The sequence below is a fragment of the Phoca vitulina genome, unplaced genomic scaffold (assembly GCF_004348235.1).
Source record: "Phoca vitulina isolate PV1807 unplaced genomic scaffold, GSC_HSeal_1.0 scaffold35, whole genome shotgun sequence".
NCBI lineage: Eukaryota > Metazoa > Chordata > Mammalia > Carnivora > Phocidae > Phoca > Phoca vitulina.
Genome location: NW_022589738.1, coordinates 14,371,640 through 14,396,538, shown reverse-complemented (window position 1 = coordinate 14,396,538; position 24,899 = coordinate 14,371,640). Strand labels below are relative to the sequence as shown.

General features: G+C 50.2%; 1 protein-coding gene across 13 annotated transcripts in view; it reads left to right on the top strand.

Moving 5' to 3' along the window:
- The window catches only part of CASK (calcium/calmodulin dependent serine protein kinase), a 346,895-nt gene extending 330,159 nt beyond the window's left edge, over window positions 1-16,736 (top strand). For all 13 annotated transcript variants that reach the window (XM_032426584.1, XM_032426582.1, XM_032426577.1 and 10 more), the window contains 3 exons: window positions 1,348-1,550; window positions 8,119-8,202; window positions 11,266-16,736. In XM_032426584.1, the coding sequence (XP_032282475.1) occupies window positions 1,348-1,550; window positions 8,119-8,202; window positions 11,266-11,442 (464 nt within the window). In that variant the 3' untranslated portion in view covers window positions 11,443-16,736. The remainder of the gene's footprint in view (window positions 1-1,347; window positions 1,551-8,118; window positions 8,203-11,265) is intronic.
- Window positions 16,737-24,899: the final 8,163 nt, after the last annotated feature.

The following is a 24,899-nucleotide window of genomic DNA, read 5'->3' as shown; positions in this document are numbered from 1 at the left end:
GTACAGAGCATATGTTTACCTCCCGAGATGACTAAGGATAGTACAGCATCAATACACAATACCATTTCATCAGCTCTTCATGTGCCTGGAGAAAGAGTTCTTTAAAACCTGCACATCTGGGTGCCCATGAGCACTTGTAGGTTCTAACGGTCTAGCTGGGGCAGGAAGGGCGGGGAGGTCCCTGTGGGTTTGGATCCATGCGCACAGCAGAGAGGAACAATAATTTGTCCTTGCTCAAGGAAGGAAGTTGAAAGAAAGGGAGGGGGAAGGAGAGGGAGGAAGGAAGGAAAGAAGAAAGAGAGGGAAAAGTAGTGGGAGGAAGGAAGATTTAAACCAGTGTTCCTGGCTTGGCTAGAAAAACGTTTTCTAAACAGTGTTTTGCAGAACACTGGTCCTGTCGGTACCCCCCAGAACTAGGACTTACTGGCCGGTATGTTAGGGTACCTCCCCTTAGGTCAGGGGTCAGCAAACCTTTTCCGTAAAGGACTAGATAGTAAATATTTGAGGCTTGGACGGCCATCTGGTCCCTGTCACAACTACTCCAATCTGCCAGTGTCGCATGAAAGGAGACACAGTCGGCGTGGAAACAAACAGGCATGGATGTTTTCCAATAAAACTTTATTTACAGAAACAGGCCCTATTCGGCTCACAAGCCATAGCTTGCCAACTCATGGCATAGGTCTTTACTAACTGCTGTGGCCACATCTGGCCAAGGTCATTGTATTCTCAATGTAGTACACCTTTTGCTGTATTCTAACAATCTCCTTTAGGACGCTGCCGTAGACCAACACTATCCAATAGAACTTAACAGAACTTTCTCTGACAGTGAGTTTTCAATATCTGCACTGTCCACTACACCAGCCAGTAGCCACACTGAACCCTTGAACTGTGGCTAGTGAGACTGAGGAACTGACATTTTCATTTTATTTAATTTTAATTTCTTTAAATTTAAATAACTATGTGGTTTTCCATTTTTTTCTTACTGCTTTTTTGCTTCTGCTTAAGACCTAACTGCATTAAGGCATACAGTAAGTTATGTTCATCTTGGGTCATTAGGTGTCTTTCTCCCGTGGTGACCCACGAAGGGATGAACTAAATCTCATCTGAACACCAAAAGATTCACCAAACGAAACAACTAGCCAGCTGCTGTGGTCTGATGTCACACAGATAAATATGGTGTCAAGAAGTTAGTTCTACAAAGCTCCTGGGGGTGGGAACAGGGCATGAGACATATACTAAAGAAGCCACAGCTTTTAAGAAGAGATGGGGCTTGGGTAAGTCCATGGGGAGCGTCAGCTCATGAGCTCAGCCTTTTGAGCCTTTCGTGATATGTGACTTTCTTTGCAGATACAACCAGACCTCCAAAGAAAGATGAAGAAAATGGAAAGAATTACTACTTTGTATCTCATGACCAAATGATGCAAGACATCTCGAATAATGAGTACCTGGAGTATGGCAGCCACGAGGATGCGATGTATGGGACAAAACTGGAGACCATCCGGAAGATCCATGAGCAGGGGCTGATCGCAATCCTGGACGTGGAGCCTCAGGTAACACGCGGCCACTCGCAGCCCCCATCAGCCTGCCTGCGTGCTCAGCCGGGCTTCTGACCTCAGAACTGCCCTCAGAAGGGCACGGGCCACGCGCTATCCTCGTAAACAGTATCAGCAGCACAGGCCCCGGGGGCTACTGGTCTAGAGTGCGAACTGACCACCCCCTGGGCTCGGTGCACACGCCGAGTAGTTAAGCAGCAACAGTACGCTGTCACGGGATTCGTGACAGTACCTGACTGGGTCCGTGCCTGCCAGAAACCCGACACCAACGTGACCTCAGGGTGAGACTGGCCCCCGGTTATCCCAACAGCCACCTTTCCCCCTTGGTCCAGCTCACACTGGCCCATCAGAGCCTCTGCCAGCATCTTCTGTGGATCGGCAGCAGGGAGCTCGGATCCCGGGGCCTCGGTCTGGTCTGAAACACAGCCCGGGCTTTAGGGAGGCAAGCCTGGGTGAGCCCAGGGGATGCCCGATAGAGCGGGGCTGGAGACCCACGCTGGTTCTCAGCCTCCGCCGGCTCTTTACTGAGGATGATGCCCGACCCCGGGCTAAAACTGGGAGGGATCTGGAGAGCTTAGAGGACTCCGAGCCAGACACAGGAATGACTGGATAATCTGTAGGGAAGTCCCAAGCTCGAAGCAATAGGAATTATTCAACTCGAAAAGGAGAAAGCCACACCTCAAACATGTAAGAAAGGCCTTGCGTCAAAAATGCTGACAAGCTGGGGCGCCTGGCGGGCTCAGTCAGCAGAGCATCCAACTCTTGATCTCAGGGTCGTGAGTTTGAGCCCCACATTGGGCGTAGAGAGGACTTTATAAAAAATAGCTTGTCAGCTTTTTTTTTTTTAATCTCCGAGGACAAACTGAGCAGAAGGGGGACTTAAAGCCCAGAAATGGATGTTGTAGACACCGGGGCAAGTTACAGGACAGGCTCGTCAGTGCTGCTGTGCCTCCTAGGCCTGCCATTTCTAAGACCAGTCTGTGCCCCACATCCCTATCCCTTACAGATAGAATCATCTGCCCAAACGGCAGACCAGCTCCCCTCAAGCAGGCCCCATTGCACCAGGCTTCCCTGACTGTCCCAAACCCTGTTCAAGGGCCACCCTATGAGACTTGGTCCTCTAGCCATCCCCAAAGGGAGGACGGAAGCTGGGTCAGCAGGGTCCGTGTGACCTGAGGCCTGACAGCTCAGTCACTCGGCTCCAAGATCCTGCCGTCGTGGCCAGTGGGCTCCCCCATTTCCGTTTCACGGCACCTGATGGGGTTCTTGAACTTGGAATCCGGTCAAGGCAGTGAACGCCACCTAGTTTACCTGGCAGTTAACTTGGACCCATAGAGAAGTAAATATACTCCGAATCCCTCCTTACTAGGGATTGGAAAAATCTCCTGGCCAGGGGTGGCTAGAGGCAGAGTCTCAATCCTGGGCCTGGTCTTCACCATCCTCCCCTTGGGTTCCACACTGGTCTTCACCTGAACATCGTTCTCTGCTGGTAGTAATGTCTAAAAGTATGCTGGCTGCCAGGCCCCGCGGCACCCCTCCGCATTAGCCAAGTCCACTTTCGAGGGCTTGCTGTCCTCCTGGTGCCCGGCTCTCCCCACGCCCTTGCCCAGGCACGCATCACTCTGCACTGCCGAGCGGGACACACCGCGTGGCCTTATCAGGACAGCCCCAGCGGTCACTCCGACGAGCGGCACCAGCCACCAGAGCGCCACTCGCCTCAGGCTGGGCACTTTCCCTGCTCCCCTGACTGCTGGCTGAGCTCACCGCATTCCTCTCTCCCAGGGCCCCCCCACCCCTGAGGGTAGCAACAGGGATCGCCCAGGTCCTGCTCCTCTCGTTGGTCTGGTGGACTACACTGGCCCCGTCTAGACTCAAGTCCGGTCCCACTCCCACACAGACTTGGTGCTTGGACGTGCAGCTGCAGATGCCCATGGGGTCTGCACCCCCTAGGCTTTGCCCTCGGGCTGCCCTGCCTTCAGCCCCCTCTCTCCCCGGGCTGGACCAGGCCGGCGCCCTGCCTGCTGAATGCCCGGCTCCAGGAGGCTCTGTCCTTAGGACGCCTTTCTCCTCGCCTTTTCCCACCCCAGCTTGTCTGAGTCCCACCCCCGGCCCCCACTGTATCTCACGGACAGCTTGACTCAGCCAGCTTGTATGGAGCACTTACCCTATTCCAAGCGTTGTGTCAGGAGCTTAGAATACAAATAAGAAGCTGGTGAGGATGAAATTCATCCCTCGATGTACATCAACATCTCCCTAATGGGAGAAATGCCATGTGGTATTCTCAAGCCTGCTCACGTCTGCCACCGCTGACCTGTGGGCCGTAGGGAGACCACCCGACACTGGTGTTCGGCTCACTGAGTTTGGATCTGTTATTTCATGCTATCTTAGCTTATTTTAGACAGGTCAGGCCAAATGGAACCCATGTCTAATACTATATGTTAAGACGCTGTGGTCCAACTTTAAACTTAGAGGGCCACAGTAAAGAAGATTAAACTAGAAGCAAACTAGTAACCTAGCTTCTTTTAAAATGAGAACAGGATGTGTTCCTACCATGCTGTGTATTTTGCAAGCACGAGTACTCTTTCCCAACTCCTTGGAACCCTGAGACAGAGGTATCAGTATCAGCTTTCATAGATGAAGAACCAAGGCGTAACAAAACTGTGACTCGAGCAAGGTTTTACAACCACCCAAAAGTGGGGTTAGAACTTGGACAGCGTTGGTCTGGGCTTTGGTTTTCGTACAGTCGGCCCCAGACTCCTTTCACTCTTCCATCCTGGAAGAGGTGACCCTGGGAATCCTTAAGCTTCTCCACCTTGTATGTAGTCGTAAGATTTAAATCTTTTTTTTTTTTTTTTTTGTAATGTTTAGAAAAATCGATAAGGCAGTCAAAGCCAAGGAAGAAATATAGAACTTCTTTCTCATGGAAATACAGCCCTGACTGTGAAAATAATCTGTGATAGTGCCAGGGTATCACCGAACCTTACCGTGATGGTATTTTAGTTTTCAGATTTTAATTTTATTCTGGTTTATCCATTTGCTGCTTTAAAAAGTTCACAGTAGCAGAATATTTGTGGATTTGCTCTTGCCCAGAGAGGGAAAGGTCGTCCACAAGGGGCAGCCAGGGTAGCTGCAGTCTTGTTAGGGATCTACGCTTGGAAACAAGAGCCAGGGTCTGAGCCCGGGGTTGTTTTGTGAAAGCTGATCTCTGGGGTCACTGTGCTCTTCCTTAAACCCTTAACATTTTTGTACAAAATGACTCAGACACTTGCCCTTATGTACTTTAGAAGTTTGCAAAACAGATCGGTCTTCAGGATATCTGCATCGTAGATACTTGGTCAAATCTGTTTTCGTTACTTACAGGGGGTAACCAGGGATGAACTGTCGGCCATATAGGAGCCATAAAATCAATTTGTCTCCACAGAAGAGAACTAAAAACTTAAAATGTTAAAATAATGGTGCTTTGGCTGTTTGAATCCATCTTTTCAGCGATCTTTCTAGACTCTCCCTCCTCTCGAGGATTCAGAGACCTTCCCTGTGAATACTGACAGATTTGTGTCTCATCTTCAGTCAGAAAGGAAGAGGGTTTAGAGACCTCTTGAAGTCCCCCATTAACAGCTTGAGGGAAGGGAATCCTTGTGAAGCCATTCTAGTTGCTGTCCCTCAAGTGACCCTGGGCCTCGGGCAGGCTGAGACTGCTCCGAAGCCCCTGCTGGAGACCCGTAAGTAGAGTTTGGGGACACAGCCCTTCAGGAACCACTGAGGAAATGTGTGGTGACTCTGCTGAAGATCGGAGGGCTACCAGACAAGAGAATCTCAGTCCTGATGTGATGGGTCTTTTCTTTTTGAAAATGTAACAGAAAAAAAAAAAGAAAGGAACATAGGCTAGAAATCGAAAATCAAAGCCCCGAAAAGGCTCCCGTAGCTACTGTGATCGGCATGCGGGTTGGCTCTGACCCTCCCGGCAGGCAGGATGTGGGGGGGGGGGGGGTCGTCCTGGATCTCCTAGAAGCACACCAGTTCTTCCCTTGGAATTAACTGCTAAGGGAATAGAACCGAGTTCTTGGACACAAGAGGCACCGGGCCAGGGGACGAGCACAGCCTTCAGTGACCGCCGTGTGCAGTAAGCGCGGAATGGCCTCCGCATCCAGACGGATGAAGGCGAAGGGCCCGCGTGCCGCGCAGAGAAGGGGAGCGTGCTTTCGGGTGTTGCAGTACGATAGCAGGTTAGAACTGCTATTAAGATAATTAAGATACTATTAGAATTAAGATAATTCAAGGAATTGGGTGGCTGGCAGGCTGGGGCCACTGAGCAGAGAGAAGACCACTTCACGCCTCGGGTGTTCTCCTCAACTTCCCCCATGGGTTCCATTCAGCATCGCGGCTGTGCGAACCTCCCATCTAGCCCTCGGGTAGTCAGGGACAGAAGCAAGGGGAGGAAGCGTGCACTGGAAGATCCAACCCGCCTAGCTGCCCAGAGGCTGGCTGTGGGTGGATGAGGCTACCTTCTGTCTCCAGGGATCCTGTAGCCTCCTGATCAGTGAGCACAGGAAGGATGGGGGGGCGGGGGGAAGGCCCAAGATAATACTGACAAAAAGGGTTTCTAAAGGAAGATTCCCCGTTCAGCTCAAGCGAGCTATAGATGCACTTTTCCATGGTGTCGGTTCCTTGCTAAAGTCTTCAATCACGGAAGGGTTGGCAAAGAAATTGCCAATTACCTCTGTCAAACATGAACATAGGCAGGCTTGAAGAGCTTTCTCAGAGGGGAGTGTGACGTTCACAACTGAAGCACTGTTACCTGACAGGTGACACGGCGTGCCAGGCTCCCGTAGCCCCCAAGGAGCGCCTGGGTCACAGAGATTCAGAAACCTAATCCCAGCGCACGTGAACCTTGCACTAAACCTTTAGCATCCTGATGGTCTCTCCCGAGCCTGGATATTCAGAGGCCAGGAGGCTCCCTTTAGCCACCAAGCCCAGTGCCCAACAGTCGAACATTTTCTGCCAGTCATTCGTGCCACTTTTACGAATGACTGGCAGAAAATCATTTACTTTTCATTTCAGCATAAAGACCATTTATGCGAGGTGCCGTGTAGGGCATGAGGGAGGCGACCGAACAAGACCCAGCCCCTGCCCTCAAGCTCACCGTCAGGTGTCCGGGCGCTTGCGTGTGGCGGGTACCCCGGGGGGAACCGGGAGGGGCGCCTGACCTGGCTCTGAACTCACAAAGGACTAAGACAAAAGAACACCAGTGCCAAGTGCCGAAGGCTCACTCAGCCAAGCCAAAAGGGAGAATGGGGACAGAGGGTCCAGGCAGAGGGAGTAGTAAGAAAAAAAGCTGAGAAACCAGAGAGAGCATGGCCCTTTCTGGAACTGGAAGTAGTTCAGCAAGGCCAGTCCACAGAGGGGGAGGGGGTGAGGTAAGCACAGACCAGCGCAGGAGGGAGGGAGCCGGCATTTATGCTAAGGAGTGGACATTCTATCCCCAGGCCAAGAGGGAGCCCTGGAAGGGTTTGGGGCAGAGCAGCAATACAGTGGGATTTGCCGCGCCAAAAATCGATCATTCTAGCGGCGGGCTTTAGTACAGAGGCAGAGCGACCCGTCTAATGGCTACCACGGTAAACCAGGCAAAAGAGGGAGGAATAGGAATAGGGCAAAGCAAACGATGCAGATAACAGAATAGACACGGTACATGCTCGTATAAAGGACAGCAAGGCGTCCTTCTCACACACACACACACACACACACACACACACACACACACCACCCCCACCCCACCCCCCGTGCAGACAAATCAGTGACACGCCGGTCCCTCGTGAAGTGTGTGCCTGCGGATGCTGGGGTTTTGTTCTGTGGCAGGGAGGCCACAAGCCCTGGGAGGCTTGTGTCCTCATGCGGGGAGCTGACAAGTAAGCCCGTACCAGAATCCAGTCCTGGGGCACGGCGCCCCAGCTTGGCGCTGCGTCCCTGCGCACAGGGAGCTCGCGCTGTCCCGGGTGGTCATGCCGGGGGGGGGGGGGGGGGGAACTGAACCAGCCTCCGAGCCAACTCCCTGGGGCCTCAGAGCACCTGTAGTGGCTCCGGCCTCCAGCCCTGGACCAAGTCTCTGGGCTACCCCGCGGCCTTTGGGCAGGGGGACGCAGAAGGCCTGGCAGTGCCCGGGGCCAGGGCGTGCTGGCCCCGTTAGCTATTTGAACATGAAGCTGTGGTGAAGCGGGCTGTAGATCGGGGCAGAGCCAGCCGCTGGCCCGGGTCCACCCGAAGCGCATCGCCTCGCCACTCCCGAGGCGGGCTAGCGTTCACAGGCAGGCTTAAACGAACATTAGCCAGCGCAGTCGGTGTTGACCTTTCTGAAGAAAAGGCAGTCCGACTGACTCAGGAGAGTCATAACAAATATCCGGTCTGTCCCCTTTTACTCGCTGGTGGCCATTCTCCATCCTCGGGAAGGAAAGGAGTCCGAGGGGTTACTGAGACGTCTCGCCAGAAGTGAGTCACGGGCCCGTTCGGGCAGACTCGGTGACAGCCGCACCCCTGGCTCTGGGTCTCAGTCTCCCGTGTGTTCCGTCCGCAGGCGCTCAAGGTCCTGAGAACCGCCGAGTTCGCGCCGTTCGTTGTTTTCATCGCCGCGCCCACCATCACTCCAGGTCTGAACGAGGTAAGGCTCTGCGCGTCCGCCGCCCGCTGCAAGGACCCCCCCCCCCCCCCGCCCCCCGGGCCTTCTGTGCTCCAGACCAGAGCCCCGTCCCAGGCAGCCGGCCGGATGGAGGGGCGGAGGCCAGCCGGGCCCACTCCCTCCCGACGGCACCGGGGAGGAAAGGCGCCACCCCCAGGCCCAGCTCTAGGCCAAAGAGCGCTTTCCGGGGAGAGAACTCTAAGGAAGCCAGGACCTTGGCCCGAGGGCCCCGAGGCAGCCTCTGGAGTGGGACCCATGCAGGTCCCCGGAGACGGCCCCACCCAGAGACGAGCTCTGTCCCCTCTCGGGCCAGCTCAGCACCCGCTGACTCCGAGGGCCTTCGTGGCTGGGCGGACGCTGAGGGAGTTTCCGTGTGTCTGGTAAGAGCGTGGGTGCCCACCTGCCGTAGGCTCACTCTTGAGGCTCCTGCGCAGGGTTATCCGTTGCTTTGGCTGGGCCCACATGCCAGCAGAGGGCTCTCGGCTCTGTTCGGTGATCACCCCCCTAAACCCCCCAAGCTAGTGACAGTACAATCAGGCCTTGGAAATGGCACTCTGTGTACCTGTAAGGAAGAGTCAATCTTTACACGTGCAGGTTACTCATCTTTTCAGTCGTTCTTTTGTGTCCTTTCATTTGCATGAGCTCTACTTTCCTGTGTTTGTTAATACACCAGCATGCCCGAAGCCCCGCACTGTGCTTAGTGCTTTTCCTTTGGGTGCCGTGTATTTTTCTTGAATTATCATTGCTTTTTTTGTTTTTGTTTTTTTTGCCTATTTTCCCGCCCTTTTACTAACTTTCCACAGCTGCCAAAATGGTGCAGAAAACTGCCCGTAAGTACCAGCTAGGAGGTGATGAAATACAGCCTCGTTTTCTTCCCTAGATTTAGAATGTAGACCCTCTCTCCCCATAAATCCTGGCTTTGGCTGTTAGAATAGAGGCATTTTGTTTTCACTGAGTTGAACCCTGCTGGTGCGTGAGGCAAGCCCGCAGACGGGCTGTTGCCGAGGAGGAAACCCACGAATATAGTTTCGTCTTATACGGGCCTTAAGAGGAAAGTGCTCTTTTTCCGTAAAGAGAATTCCAATAAAAACTGATGCCATCAGCCGTAAATTTTCTCGAATGTTTTCATCATAAACTGTGCTGGTGCTTTCTGAAGCCCGGGCCTGGGTTTCCGTGGAATCCTCTAGCCCGGAGAGTGACGTGCTGGGAACTGTATCTTCTCGCACGGGCAGGAAGCGCTCCCGGCCTCGGACGAATGAGTGTTTCCCAAAACGGGGCTTTTGTGTTGTTTGCGGTAAAGTAAAGCCACAGTGAAAATACTATGCTCTTTAGGCGCCAGCGGAGAGTGTGTTGATAGGACCTTAGAAGGTGGTGATTAACTGAGGTCTTATCTACGCCGTAGCCATTAACAGCCAACATCCAAGCACATGATGCCCTGCTGTGACATCCCAGTAGAAGGCGACCAAACACGGAGGACACTCGTTTCAGAGCGTCCTGATAGAGCACATGGAGCCCCCAGCTTCCCTGCTGTCCACGCCCCCCCGCCACGGTGCCACCATGGGATCGAGTGACCTCACTTTTGATCCCTCTCCAGAGAGTTGCACCCACAGACCGGGGCTCTTCAGGAAGGGTTTCTCACAAATAATGGATGGGCCTCAGAGAAGAGGAGGGGTCCTAAGCCAGCTGTGGGCACCACGGCTCCCCAGTTCCTGAAGGCACTGCATCCTTTCGTTTTTCTGGAGGGGCGTGTGTGTCATCTCGGGCCTCCATTTCCTAGTAGCGTAGCTTTCCGTCTTGATGGATTTAACACTCCTCAAACCCTGTCATGGCCAGTGTTAGCCAAGTGCTTGTTCTTTTAAGGAACATCTAGTAAGCGCTTACTGTGTACCCGGTGCAATGCCAAGTGCTGGGCACAGCGATGACAGGGCACACGGGACAAGCTGACGCTCTAGTTGGGGAGAGAGATGCTAATCAGACAAGCAGGTATGAATCGTATCTCTCTGTATGTGTAAGTCTCAGCCCGACATCTGACCCACCTGGTGCTGGGGGAGATGGGGGGGGGGGGTGTTGACTTAGGAGTTCTCTGGCTTCAAATTTGAATTCGTCCCTTGAAAGTTCAGCGTAACAGTATCCGCCCCGTGAAGACCCAGAGGCCGACTTTCTGGTGGCCCTTAAGGGATCCCAGTCTTGAAAGAACTGCCATCCTGAGGCTAAAGTGAAACTCGTGGGACAAACGAAGGACCCCGCAGGGCCGCCTCCCATGGGCTCAGCCTGGGGAGGGCTCTCCAAATCCGCAGCAAGATGTAGGAGCAGAGGAAAGGCCTTCCCTGCAGCAGAGCCCCCGAGAGCTCGGCAGCTGCTTTTCCCGCAGAGGTTCGGGTCCTCCTACCCAGCGCCCCGTGTCCAGCCGTCCCCAGTGTAGACCGCTGCGAGGGGGCTCCTCAGATGCGGCTTGCCGTGGTCGCTGAGAAATGGCCTCATTTCATCCATTATTTGTAACACCCAAAAAGCTTTTGCCTCTGGCATCCGCTGCTGTTGAGTGTGGGCCATTAGATGTAATTGAATTCCTGGAACACGTTGGACCTCGAAGTAGAAAAGGGGAAAATACAACTTAATTTGTTGGCCAGAGGCAGCGGCTTCTTGGTGCAAACGCAGCGGGGCTCCGGGGCCCGGTGCTGGCGCGTGCAGAGGGCCGAGGGAGGTGCAGGGTGCCAGGCGTGGGGACGGGGCGTCGTGTGTGCCCAAGACGGTCCGGTCTCTCTGGTCCGGGGGTGGGGTTGGGGGGCCTGGAGCTCCTGTTGCAGGGGGAGCCGGCGGGCTGCAGGCCGTTCCTCTGTAACCCTGCCATCCCGGGGCCCGATGTCGCCTCGGTCACAAAGCAGACTTGGCCTCGTACCCTGATGCAGCACATCAAGGTCTGGCCTTGACCGTGTCTGCCCCTGGGAAGAGCAGAACTGTGGAAAGAGAAAGAATCCGGCTGACTTCTGTCCCCTCTTTGCTCCTCCCTTCCCCCCCCACCCCACCCTCCATCCCCTCACCCTTTAGGATGAGTCTCTCCAGCGCCTGCAGAAGGAGTCCGATATCCTACAGAGAACATACGCACACTACTTCGATCTCACAATTATCAACAATGAAATTGATGAGACAATCAGACATCTGGAGGAAGCCGTTGAGCTCGTGTGCACAGCCCCGCAGTGGGTCCCGGTCTCCTGGGTCTATTAGGCCTCTCCCCAGCTACCTGATGCCTACCCGGGAGCCACCTCATCCGTGGAAAAGCCTCTTTGTTATCGGCCTTGTGTCAGCAGGTCATGGTCCCTAGAGACTACCTAGTTGTAGTGTGACCTCCATTTATAATTATTGTCATGTCCGAATAGATAGGAGGAGAAAAACAATTACACACTAATTTAAAGAGACAGTATCTTTTTTAATCAGTTCTCCTAAACTTTAATAAAATGTATCTTTAAATGTATGTATTATTCAATCCTTTGGAATGTTATATTTTTGGAAATCATAGCTTTTTATTTCCAAGGCCCCTAAAAACTGCACAAAATAGATGCTGCTTTCTATAATCTATTTTAATAATAAACAATGATTCTGTTACCTTGACTGGGGGTGGAACACTACATTCTTTTTAGAGTCTGATTTTATGGATTGGAATAGTTTTCTTTCCTTTATTTATTTGAAATAATCAGTCTAGTGATTACAAAACAGTCATAAATTTTTAAAGGCCTTTTTTCTTTTTTTTTTTTAGACTAGTATTTTTTTTTTTAAGTCCTTTATGTAACATCCAGATAATGTGATACTGTCTCTTTGAAGCACCCTGTAAACCTTTTAGAGATTTGAAGTTGGGTCTTGACTCTTAATGCATGTGGACAGTCGCGAGCGTTTATGCTGTCGGTGTGTCTGTGTTGGACAAAACAATCTGTAATCTACAGCAAAGTACATTCCGTTCACGGGGCACACCCAGGGGAATAAGAATAAAATGCTATTATGACTAAGTTGTAAACCTATGCACATCCCTTGCATTTCGGGCAACTTTATAAAAAAAACTGATTTTTATTAATAATAATCATATAGTGAAATGTGTTTGTAATTTTGTCTCAATTTAATTTGTTGTAAGGTGGGAGGGGGAGTTGCTGGTTTCACCATTTCAGATCTGTGTTGTCTGAGAGTATTAACGTTTTAATTAAGCAAAGCAATGAGGATTTTTAATATGTATGTAATTGTTTTAAAGCACCCATTTTAAGAGAATATACTGTGCAATGAAGAAACCAGTTTAGGCATTTGCTATAAACTGAATTATTCCAAAAGAATAATCTATAACAGCCCTGTAAATTCCTTTAAAATGATAACTAACAGGACAGTTTGACCAATTTTTTTTTTAAATATACTTCCTTTTATGTGTTCAATAATTAAATGCCTTTGGGTCCTTCATTTCATTATAGATTTGTTCAGGTTTACAAGCCGATGATCTTTTAGATAATCCTTTAGATGCTCATTGAACCACGGAAGGCCCAGGAGTGACCCTCAGTTGGCAGGACAACACAACACTCGGCCAGAGCACAGCTTGGACCTCGTCTGGCTCCTGGAGCGCAGTGCGCCCGAGGGCCACCGTGTGCTGGAGGCCGTCTGGGGTGGCTCCTTCCTCTTGCTAGCTCCCTTGGCACAGGAGAACCATCTGGCCTTGTTGCTTTAGAGACATTAACCATCTCATCGCCCTTCCACGAGGTCCCATTCTTCCAATCCAGGAGATGCAGGCGGGGGTTTTCTGACTCTTGGCCGGAGGTCAGTGGAAGATTCTTCATTAGAGTGGCAGGGTGTGAAGTGGTTCCGGTAACCTGGGATCCTTGAGGCAATACCATCCGGGTCGCTTCTTGTTGGTTAGATGGCCTTGTCGCTTTGTGCCTTGGCAGGATGTGCAGGGCAGCTTCTGAGCTGCACGGGTTGAAGGACCACACACAAAAGGCAGTTGTAGACTCCTTTTCGGGTGTCCCCCTCCCCTCCCACCGACTCTTCTTAAACGGTGATTCCCTCTCTCTCTCTCTCTCTCTCTCTCTCTCTCTCATGTCGTCCTTTGTCACTGACCAGATGAGTTTGCAATTTCCCAGGTGTTGCCCGAACGGCTTCTGTTGAGGCCCCCCAGCAGGGGGACCAAACTGCCAAGCCAGAGACACCCTGGATGGAGAAGAAACCCCCCGAGTTGTTTGGAGCTGTGTTAGGATTGGTTTCAATCTAACCAACACCAAGGCCAGGCAATCATTCCCGTGATGGTACTGACCACAATGCGGGCTCTTCTCAGTGTGGAAGCGCCCGCTCTACCTCTCTTCCAGTGAAGCACAAAGAAAAATACAGCTACCACGTGGGGAACACCAACTCCCTCCCTCTGCTAGAAACGCCCACAGCCCCTCTCAGGCCCTTGGAGGCCACATCTCCAGAGATGCTGAGGATGCCCTTCTTAAGCCACGTTGACAGAGGTGGATCAAGCAGAAGAAGAGCAAAGCAATGCCAGTTTCAGTGTCTGTGGCCCCAGGACTGAGAAGCACTTAGCGCTCGATCGGAGGCACACAGGCGGGCACCACGCTCGCCCTGTGCAGGTGGCCAAAGCCCGGCACCCAGAACTCGTCCTGGCCGAACCTCTCAAGGCGTTCATCGGCTCCATTCCACTCACACAGGCCCTTCTCGAAAGTAATGTCTTTACGACCCAGCAGAAAATACTTAAATTCAGAATAATCCCTGAGCAAAACTGCTGCTACATCACACTCATCCCCTAAGCAAGCAAATTACTAAAAAGCGTCTTCACTGCTTCCGTCCCATCAGCAAAATCACTTTTTCCCCCCATTTTAAAGACCAGAGCAAATGATTACAATTACCAAATCTTATCACTGGTCAGTTGAGCCATATTCCGGAGGGTTCCCACCCTCCACAGCAAAAAAGGGGCTGTTTTTAATATGTGGGATCATTCGTTATGAGGAAGGGTCCTGATTTTTTTTAATAAGGTAGTAGTTCCTTTGCACGCGCAGCCTATTCAGTTTTAACACTAAAAAGGAAAATGTCACTCATTTCAATTCATCTGGGAGTTTTCTCAGTGTCAAGATAATATGGTAGCTTTTTAAAAGACAAATGTATCTCCTGTCAGATGAGATGGTTTAAAATATTGGCTCAGAGAAGGAAAGAAATGGGTGACCTACTTCTTGCTACTTGCATTCAGAGCCCATCCTTTTGGTGGCGGGTTATCTAAAGAGAATGAAGAGCCTGCGCTGCACGAAGGACCCAGCAGTTGCTCCTCTTCCCCACGTCCAGCCCCAGCTCCCAACGCCAGGTGGCCCGTTGGTTGCGGCCTCAGTGCCTCCCCACCCCCACCCCCCGGCGATCTTAGGAAAGCCTCTGATCTCATTACTGCAGAGGAGAGGGCTTGTTGCTTTTCACATCGTTCGTGGTTACCTGTTCATCAAGGCTTCGAGTTCATTCCTTGAAAAAGTCTAGTCAGTTGAGCCACCCTCGGGGAAACGGGACAGCAGAGATGCCCAGAGTGGACGCGGCCCCTTGGGGACAGGCAGCCCAAAAGCAAACTCTCTTGTCTCCCACCGATGTGATGTCCTTTTCTTCATTTCAGGTCAATCTCTTGGGGCAAGAACATGCTGCTAACACTAGCAGGAGGATTTTCTCTTTAATAAATTCTTAATTTTACTGCCTCCCACACAGCCACCCTTGGAAAGGGAAGGCACCTGGCAATGGGCATTCCAAAACAAGCCGCTTTCGGTCCCCATCCCTCCTCCTCCTTGCTTCCTATCGTCAAACGCAAGCGTGTGTGTTGGGGGGCGGGTGAGGAGTCTGTTTTTCCAGAACTGAACACAGCTTCCTAATTCCATCCTCTTCACAAGGGCTTAACATACTGAGGCTGATTACGGCCTGTCATAGACTAAGGGTCCCTGAGCGCCTTTCTCATGTTCTACGCCTCTAATTCTCTTTGAAAGGCATTCTGCTTCTTGACGCAGCTTGCAGAAGGGCTACAAGCTTTCATCGTGAATCATTTCCGTTGGTAGAACTCTTCCTTTTCTTACCCCTTTGGAAGTAAGGTTTTCCTCTCCCTTTGAGCTCTCCGGTTCAGGGACTGTGCCCATCAGGCCTACTCCATTGGCTTGGCCCCCGCTCACTTACGGTTTGCCTTAAACTTGGAGCTCTCGGAGGTCTCGGGTCTTCGGGCTTTGTGAGTGAAGTCCAGCTGCGGCCCGCATCCAGGAAGCAGAAGAAAGGGACACGAAGGGTATGTTCACCGGCCCCCCATCCCTTTCATCTGCTCCTTTCTCCGCCGCTCTTGGGCCGCGGAAGGTGGGCAGACCGGGGCCCACGAGGGGTTCGGGGAGGGGGGCCACGCCACCTCTAGGACAGGCACTGCCGAGTCTTAGCCCTTCGGAGGCAGAGAAAATCCAGAGCGCCCCCCCCCCCACCTCTCACCTGACCCTCCATCAACCCTCTTGAACCTGTGCAAATGGACTGAGCAAAAGAAAACGGAGAGAGATGTTTGTCATCACATAGGAGACCCCGTTTCTGGCCCCAAGCACAACTCTGTAGCGATGTATGCTCAGAGAGCAGGTGTTCGGTCCCTTCCCTCCGGCCTGCGGCCAAGGGACCGAGCCCGCGCTCCCCGCAGGAGAGGCCTGGGGCTGACGGCTCGGGGCGTGGGGGACGTGCAGCCTCTTACAAGGAGTTCCGCTTGGGAGCAGAAAGGGGCGCTCCTCCACAGGGAGTGGCCCCACCTCGTTTTCATTTTGAAGAGACCAAGAACTGGGGGAACGGACTTCCAGTCTCAGCTGTGTCCTGGCATGACGCCCGGTGGGCAGGTGGCAGCGGGGGGGGGGGCCAGAGGGGCAGCGGCCGGACCCACGCAGAGGCCTCGCCGCCCTCACGTGCCGAGGCCACGCCATCGTGTTCAATGGCAATGCAGGTGTGTCGCCCTTCAAACTCAGTTCTGGGGTTGTTTTGCATAAAGTTTTGCCACCGTGTTCTTTTCTCTGTATGTATAATTGCCTTTTTATAAAAGGTTTTGAAGTATTGTCTCAGTGATAAAAAGACAGCGATGTTAACAGTTGTTGTATATTTCACCATTTCCGATTGTAAGTATTTGCAGGGTACAGCGAAGCCTTAGCGCACAAGAGCATTCGTGCAGGAGGGCTCCTTCAACACCCAGGAGGTGAGGGGATCGGAAAGGTTCGGATTCTCTGTAAATGTCCCGCTTTTCTTTCTGTGTGTATCTATTTACATGCCTTAGCACACGCCCTCCCGCCCTGATCCCTCTGCCCTGTCACCGGAACCACCGGGCCGCCGTGCGCGGCCAGTTACAGTACAGACCGATGGAACCCTCAGCAGTTATCTCGTGTGACAGGGGAGGAAGAGAAACTCCATAGTATTCTTTGTAGAATATACATACCTGTAGGATGCTGTGTAATGGGAAACCATAGAATTGGGCTTTTGTCATTTCAAAGTTGGAGAAATGTATGAATAAAATGTATAAAACACGAAAAGGCACTGGTCTCCTCAGATTACAGGCCACACAGCTGGGCGGGGGGGGGGGGGGGGGGCAAACCACAAGAGGAGTAGAGGGAGAAGGGGTTCCTCTCCAGGGTTTAGCCTCACAGACCTTCCCACAAATGCGCAGGGGCAGGGGGGGGGGGGAGAGGACGGACACCTTGTGGGGGGACAGAGAGCAACCTCCCCCCTCTCTCGGGGGAGCACATTCCTGGCTCGAGGTCCTCCCTGGCAGTCAGGGTCTAAAGCAGAGCTGGCACAGACTGCGTCCTGAGAGCAGTTCAAGTTTAGTCGCTTGTACTTGGATGCGGATTTAAAATAGCTTCGGGTTTAAAAAAAAGGAAAAAAAAAATCAGCTCCCAGAAATAGAAGTCTAAATTGATCGGGGCGGTGTAGGCGCCCAGCATGGAAAGCACGTCTCTTGTCTGATGTCTGCAGAGAAAGCCTCAGGAGGAAGCCTGCTGCCCTTGGTGTGCAGTGGTTTGCTTTGGTCTCTGGCTGGAGTCTGGGATACGGACCCTCGCGTGCCTCAGTGACCTACTCTCCACCCTCCTTTCCCTGGGCTCTGGCCCAGCAAAGGACCCTGGTGGCTTCAGACAGCCACACTTGCGTGTGTCCAAACACGCACACCTCCAGAGATAGCCCGGGCCCAACGTGCTCACGTGGCTCGTGCCAAAGAAACGTAAACTAGGAGGGATTGTTTGCTTTTCTCAAGAAAACTTCCCCCTACCAAAAAAAATGTATAGAAGAGTCGAGATCACATTCAGACACAAGAGGTTGAGCCCCTGGCCTTTTGACTCCGGGAAATCCCCAGTCATCTTTCTTCAGATGGCTCAGCTCAATGCACAGAGGACCAAAAGCCCAACACCAGCATTAAGCTGATTTTCTGTACTTCATGGCACTGAAAACACATCGAACAGGCCAATACTTAGCTGGCAGAAATGAATAGAAACACGTATTTCTGTATTTTCCCCAGTTTACTGTAATATGATAAGCTGAATAAATAACACCAGGTATCATTCCATGAACGACTGCAGCAGAGAGGGGGGCATCTACAAAAACAGGGCAGCCAGACTGGTGCAGGGTAGTAGACCGTGACCTTGAATAGCCTGAGGGTAGCAAGCCCCCTGAAGGACAATGTAGTAGTGCAAGCTAGCAACCCAGTCAAAGGCCAGGGGTGCTCCAGGAGAGAATGTTCCAAAAGGTGGCATCTGACTTTCTTTCTCAAGGAATGAGCACACAGGACATGGGCCTGCAGACGAAATCCCACACTTAGGGCAGTGTGGGGGCTCCTGCACCCACCGTGTGCACCTGCCCCCCACACCCCATCTTAACCTTTCAGGGAGGGGCGCCCAGAAACAGTTTGGCCCCAGACGCCTCCTTAGGCCTGATCACTAAAAGCTTCCAGCTCCTGCCATTTGCCCTCTTCCCGTTTCCGGGGCAGCTTTACCCCCGCCTCCCCGTGGCCAACTGCCCTGCAGAGAATCTGGCTCCCTCCTGCCACCAGAGCGGGCCGATGAATGGCTTGAGAGGGGCAGCCTGCTGGGGCCTCGCAGGTGGCTCTAGGCCCTCGCCCTCAAGATGTGAAACTAAAGCCAGGGACCAGGAAATCGAGATCGTGCGAAGCTAGTGGTGAAGGCTCAGCCACACAAATCAACAGCTTACCACAGAACTTCCCCTAGAACCTTCTGGGGTGATGGAAATGTTCTATTTCTTCTTTGGGGTGGTGGTTACATGGGTATATACAATTGTCAAAACACATCAAACTATGATCTGTAACCTCAGTTACAAAAAGAAAAGTGAAAAGCTGTATGATCATTTCACAGCTGCCAGAAAGACGCCTGACAAAATTCAACACCCGGTTCTACTTTAAAAACAAAAGCTCTTAAAAATCAGACAGAAGGGGTGCCTGGGTGGCTCAGTCGGTTGAGCGGCTGCCTTCGGCTCAGGTCATGATCCCAGGGTCCTGGGATCGAGCCCCGCGTCAGGCTCCCTGCTCAGTGGAGAGTCTGCTTCTCCCTCTCCCTCTGCCTGCCTCTGCCTACTTGTGCTCTCTATCTCTCTGTCAAATAAATAAATAAAATCTTAAAAAAAAAAAAAAATCAGACAGAAAACACCCTTAGCAGATAAAGAATGGCTATTGCAACCACAAGCAACATAAGCCACCTACCAGTGCCGTGATAAATGCACTAAATTGCCATTATCTTGTACATCACCTAAACAACACATGCTCCCCGGAGACTGAGGAGAAAATATGGGTAAACCAGCAGTACACACTCAACCAGATCCTGCCACTCAGAGTCAACTGCCATAACCCCTTGCGTGTAGCCCCGTCACACAACCATACAGACACGTGTTTGTATCTGCACCATTCAATGCAGTGAGGGAGTCCTACTCAACACGCTGCTCCCCCACTCATTTCATAGATCTTCCTCCCTCCGTGAGGATTTAAGACTGCTTCCAAAACACTGCTCAGAAACAGAATCAAGAAGTATAAACAGAGGAAAAGAGACAAAACTGTCCGTATTTGCTAATAATATCATTGTATACCTTGAAATGCCAAAGAGGACAACTGGACATCCATTCAAATTAATAAAGAACAGATACACAGAACTGTTCAGAAACACAGAACTCAGTAGTAGTCTTACGCAGTAGCGATAAAGTCAGAAAACGCTAATGGTAGGGGCCCCTGGGTGGTTCAGTCATTAAGCATCTGCCTTTGGCTCAGGTTGTGATCCCAGAGTCCTGGGATTGAACCCCCCCCCCACGCCATGGGGCTCCCTGCTCAGCGGGAAGCCTGCTTCTCCCTCTCCCTCTGTGATCTCTCTCACTTTCACTCTCTCTCAAATAAAAAAATAAAATCTTAAAAAAAAAAAAGAAAACACTAATGGTAAGAGGATACCATTCTCAATTGCAACAAGATTTTAAAAACCAACAAAATCCATGGGATGTATATGAAAAGAAAACAAAGCCGCACTGAGAAAAAATAAAATAAAAAGCTGCACAAGGGCGCCTGCGTGGCTCAGTTGGTTAAGCATCCAATCCTTGATTTCGGCCCAGGTCATGATCTCACAGTCATGAGATTGAGCCCCGCATGGGGCTCCATGCTCAGGAGGGAGTCTGTTTGAGATTCTCTCTCTCTCCTTCTGCCCCTCCCCCTCTCTCGCTCCCATTCTCTTAAAAAAAAAAAAAAAAAAGGCTGCACTGAGAATGTAAAAGATTTGAACAGAGAAATATTCTTGGATGGAAGAACTAAATATTTCAATGGCATCAGGTTTTTCCAAATTAATGTGTAGGTTTAATATACCACCAAATCAAAATCCAATCATTTTTTGACCTTTATAAAATGATTATTCATTGAGAAGAACAGTGACTTTTTATTGTAACTTTAATTAAAGGAAATACTAAGGAAACAAGAGTGAATGAAGGGTGAGTAGCCCTTCCAGATTTTAATCTATTCTAAAACTAAGACAACTAAGACATCACACACCAAAATGAGTTTCAAAGAGTTCAATATAGAAATGAAATGACAGGAAATGAAAACATAGAAGTAACCAATAAAACTCTAGAAGAGAGTAACTTTTTAAGTTTATACAAAAGAAAGAAGTCACAAAGCAACTGAAAGATTTGATCTCATTAAAACATTTTTTTTTTTAAAACCACACATCCTTTTTATTGTTAAGTCATAAAGAGGTATCAAAATTAAAAGCAAAAATTACAGGGTAAGACTTAAATACTAGGAGCATCAAAGGAAGTGAAAATGGAACTAGGCGCAGGGCAATATGAATTAATGAACATGGGAAGGACAAGGATGGGGAGAACAGTGAGCATGTGCTGAAGAAGATACTAGGGGAGAGGATCTGGTGAAAATTTTGATCTTAGACAAACGCCTAAGAAAAAGTTGTAGACCACAAACTCAGAAAGACATTTTGTAATAAATAGGACATACAAAGAGTTTATTATATAATGAACTTACATAAAATGGTTAAAAATACTAACATCCCAGTATATAACAATGGACATGAACACTTTCCCTAGTTTTCTAGGGAAAACTACTATTAAAAAACAAACACTGGGGGGCCTGGGTGACACAGTTGAGCAACCGACTATTGGTTTCAGCTCAGGTCGTGATCTCAGGGTTGTGGGATGGAGACCTGAGTCAGGCTCTGCCCTCAGCAGGGAGTCTACTTGAGATTCTCTCTCTCTCTCTCCCTCTGCCCCTCCTGCTCATGTGTCCTCTCTCTCTCTCCAAAATAAATAAAATCTTTTTTAATTTTTTTTAAAGATTTTATATATGAGAGAAAGAGACAGTGCATGAGAGGTGGCGGGGGGGAGAGTGGGGGCAGAAGGAGAGGGAGAAGCTCGGTCCCAGGACCCCGCGATCATAACCTGAGCCAAAAGCAGACACTTAACCGACTGAGCCACCCAAGCACCCCTAAAATAAATAAAGTCTTGGGGCGCCTGGGTGGCTCAGTCGTTAGGCGTCTGCCTTTGGCTCAGGTCATGATCCCAGGGTCCTGGGATCGAGCCCCGCATTGGGCTCCCTGCTCCGCCGGAAGCCTGCTTCTCCCTCTCCCACTCCCCCTGCTTGTGTTCCCTCTCTCGCTGTGTCGCTCTTTGTCAAATAAATAAATAAAATCTTTAAAAATAAATAAAATAAATAAATAAATAAAATCTTTAATTAAAAAAGCAAACATTGAAAAATATCTCAATGATCAAGGGAATACAAGTTAAAAAACTTTTAACTCTTGAGATGTTAAATGAGTGCTTAACTACTTGGAAAAAAAAAAACTGTTAAGATGTTATAGTTACCTATTAGCAGATTTTAAAAATACGATACCCGAAGCTAGTGTGTGTGTTGATGAAACTAGCATTTCCAACCATTGCTCAGAGCACTGCAAATAATATAGTGACATTTACCAAGAGCCATGTAAATTAAAGTTGATATTTTTCTTACTATTACATTTCTCTGTAACAGTTTTCATAAAAGAATCTAATAAAGGCAATCGGTGACATTTACTGAGTAGTGACTGTGATGTTCCAAGCACTGAGTGCTTTGAACGCCTTATTGTACACTTCCTTCCTCAGGCATCTGAGAGCTCTTCATCATAAAGAAATATCCCCAGTTTCAAACACCAGTGGGATGATGAAGGTAGGACAATAAATGAATTTTTTCTTTATTTTACAATTTTACTCGATATATAATTTTTTTAACATCTCTCAAACTCATTCCCTTGCTCCCTTAGCTCTGGTGATGGTTGGGGCAACATGGCGGGGACAAGTCCATGGCTCGGTCTCCATGTCTATACTCTGTGCTCCCCTCCTGCGCTGCACCCCAACCCCAGCGTGGAGTTTCTGCACGGATAAAATACAGAGAAGCACGCCCATCCGACGGGCTGCTTACCCCATTAAGCGAGGAGCGCACGCACCAGCTGGAAACCTCCTTGGCCACCTCCTTCCTCCCTGAAAGGCCGCCACAGGACCCTTCCTGAACCTCACAACACTTACGCCTACGACGTACACGCCGGGTGGTACCCCACCATTTCAGTGGAACACAGGTGACTTGTGTTTCCTAGTTCCCACTCATGTATACATGATGGCACAGATAAGGAGTGTCGCCGTCATTGGACGCGGCACGGCGGCGGCTGAAGGCTGGCAAGCACTGCGGGCTGATGCCCACAGCCCCCCAAACCCACACTCACCCTCTGCCTGGGCCCGGCTGCCACCGTCGGGCCCTGACTCCTAAAGAGCCTCCCGCCTCGCTGCAAAGGCAGCCTTCTCCAGCCGACAGGCAGAGCTGACGGGGAGGATCACGTGGCGGCAAAGAGGGGGGAAAGAGGCAGCACCCAAAGGACACCTCAGAACAGGGCACGACATTCAGCCAGAATAATTTGTTCCCCTAAGAAGCACTTTGGATTTCTGCCCGAGCACTCAAGCTGCCAGCTTCAGTTCACCAGGCGACACGGGTCATCTGTCTAAACAAACTACAGTAGAAGAGTCGTCGCGGGTTGAAAAGAAGAAACATCTTTTTTTTTTTTTAAGATTTTATTTATTTATTTGACAGAGAGAGACACAGCGAGAGAGGGAACACAAGCAGGGGGAGTGGGAGAGGGAGAAGCAGGCTTCCCGCGGAGCAGGGAGCCCGATGCAGGGCTCGATCCCAGGACCCTGGGATCATGACCTGAGCCGAAGGCAGACTCCCAATGACTGAGCCACCCAGGCTCCCCAAGAAGAAACATCTTAAGCGGAGAGTTGCCCAACCAGAAAGTAAAACATATTAGAGAGCTTAATTGAAATAATAATGGCAGTGTGCAGAGACAGACAGACAGACAGACACAGGGAATGAAACAGAGAGCTCAGATCCACAAGTATGTAAAAAATTGAGTATGATGCAGAGAGGGCTTTGATGCAGTGGTGAAATCATGGACTATTCTACTGAATTATCCATATGGCAAAATTTAAGTTAGACCCCTACCTCATCATACATGAACAACAACATGTTTGATGGCTAAATGACCTGTGAAAAGCAAATCTTTAAAATATAATACTATATCGGGGCACCTGGGTGGCTCAGTCGGTTAAGCATCGGACTCTTTTTTTTTTTTAAAGATTTTTATTTGTTTGACAGAGAGAGACACAGCGAGAGAGGGAACACAAGCAGGGGGAGTGGGAGATGGAGAAGCAGGCTTCCCGCTGAGCAGGGAGCCCGATAAGCATCGGACTCTTGATTTCAGCTCAGGTCATGATCTCAAGGTCGTGACATCAAGCCCTACGTCAGGCTCTGTGCTCGACTCGGAGTCTGCTGATCCCTCTCCCTCCCTCTCTCTCCTCTCCTGCCCCTCCTCTCACGCTCATGATCGTGCACACCCACGCACTCTCTAAAATAAAATCTTTTAAAAATAAAAATACTATATATAAATATATATATATAATATATATCTGTGTATGTAATAAAATATTTTAGGACCTCAGGTTAAGGAAGGATTCCTTAAAACTCAAAATGTATAAACCATGAAAGAAAAGGATTGATAAAGTTGAATTTAAATTAAAAACTAACAAGTTCTGTCTACAGAGGACATTATCATAAACAATCTAAAAAGATAAGCCACAAACCTGGAGATGATGTCTGGCACATATAACTGTCAAAAAATTAGCATCCATGGGGCGCCTGAGTGGCTCAGTCGTTAAGCGTCTGCCTTCGGCTCAGGTGGTCCTGGGATCGAGCCCCGCATCGGGCTCCCTGCTCAGCGGGAAGCCTGCTTCTCCCTCTCCCACTCCCCCTGCTTGTGTTCCTGCTCTCGCTATCTCTCTCTCTCTCTGTCAAATAAATAAATAAAATCTTAAAAAAAAATTAGCATCCATGATTTATAAGGAACTTCTAAAAAATAATTTCTAACAGGGAATAAATGAGCAAAGATATGAACAGGCAATCCACAGAAGATAAAATCTGAATGGCTTTTCTTGAAACTCACAAATAATCAGGAAAATCAAAAAGTAAACTCTTAATAAGGGATTTCACATTCCACTAATAGGAGACTATGTAATCCGGACCCACCCCCACGCTTAAGACAACTAAAATAGCTGACTGAAGTATTTAAAATGTATCTGTTTGGAGATTGCAGCAAACTAACAAAATAATGCAGAATTAGGGGGCCAGGATTTGGGAGAAAACGGACTCCCAAGGGAGTGAGCATTTATTTAGAGGCACTTTTCCTCTGGAGACATTTGTTCACTCCAGAGGAACAGGCCAAGAGGCCGAGTAGCCTTGTGACAGCTTCTCGGGGGTTGGGGGGAAGGACCAGAGTCAGGGTATGTCTGGGGGAGGCGTGGATGGGCTAGTGAACTCCCCTCACCTTCGGTGGGGCCCCTGAAAGTGTGTCTCCTTGGAGTAAGGGCGAACCACCCGCAGACAGGCCCTCACACTGACTGCTTCAGCTCTGAACTTCTCAAGCCCGGACATTTGACGGAGGGGATCCCACACTGCTTGCGCCCCTGTGCCTCGCCCGAGAAAACGTCCTTCATTTCTAGACGAAGGTATCATCCTCAGCCTCAAATATTCTTACAAATCATTTAGCAGATACCACGTCTGATGACAAAAAATAGCTGGGCATGTGAGAAAATAGGTAAATAGATGGCTACCTGGGGGACAGACC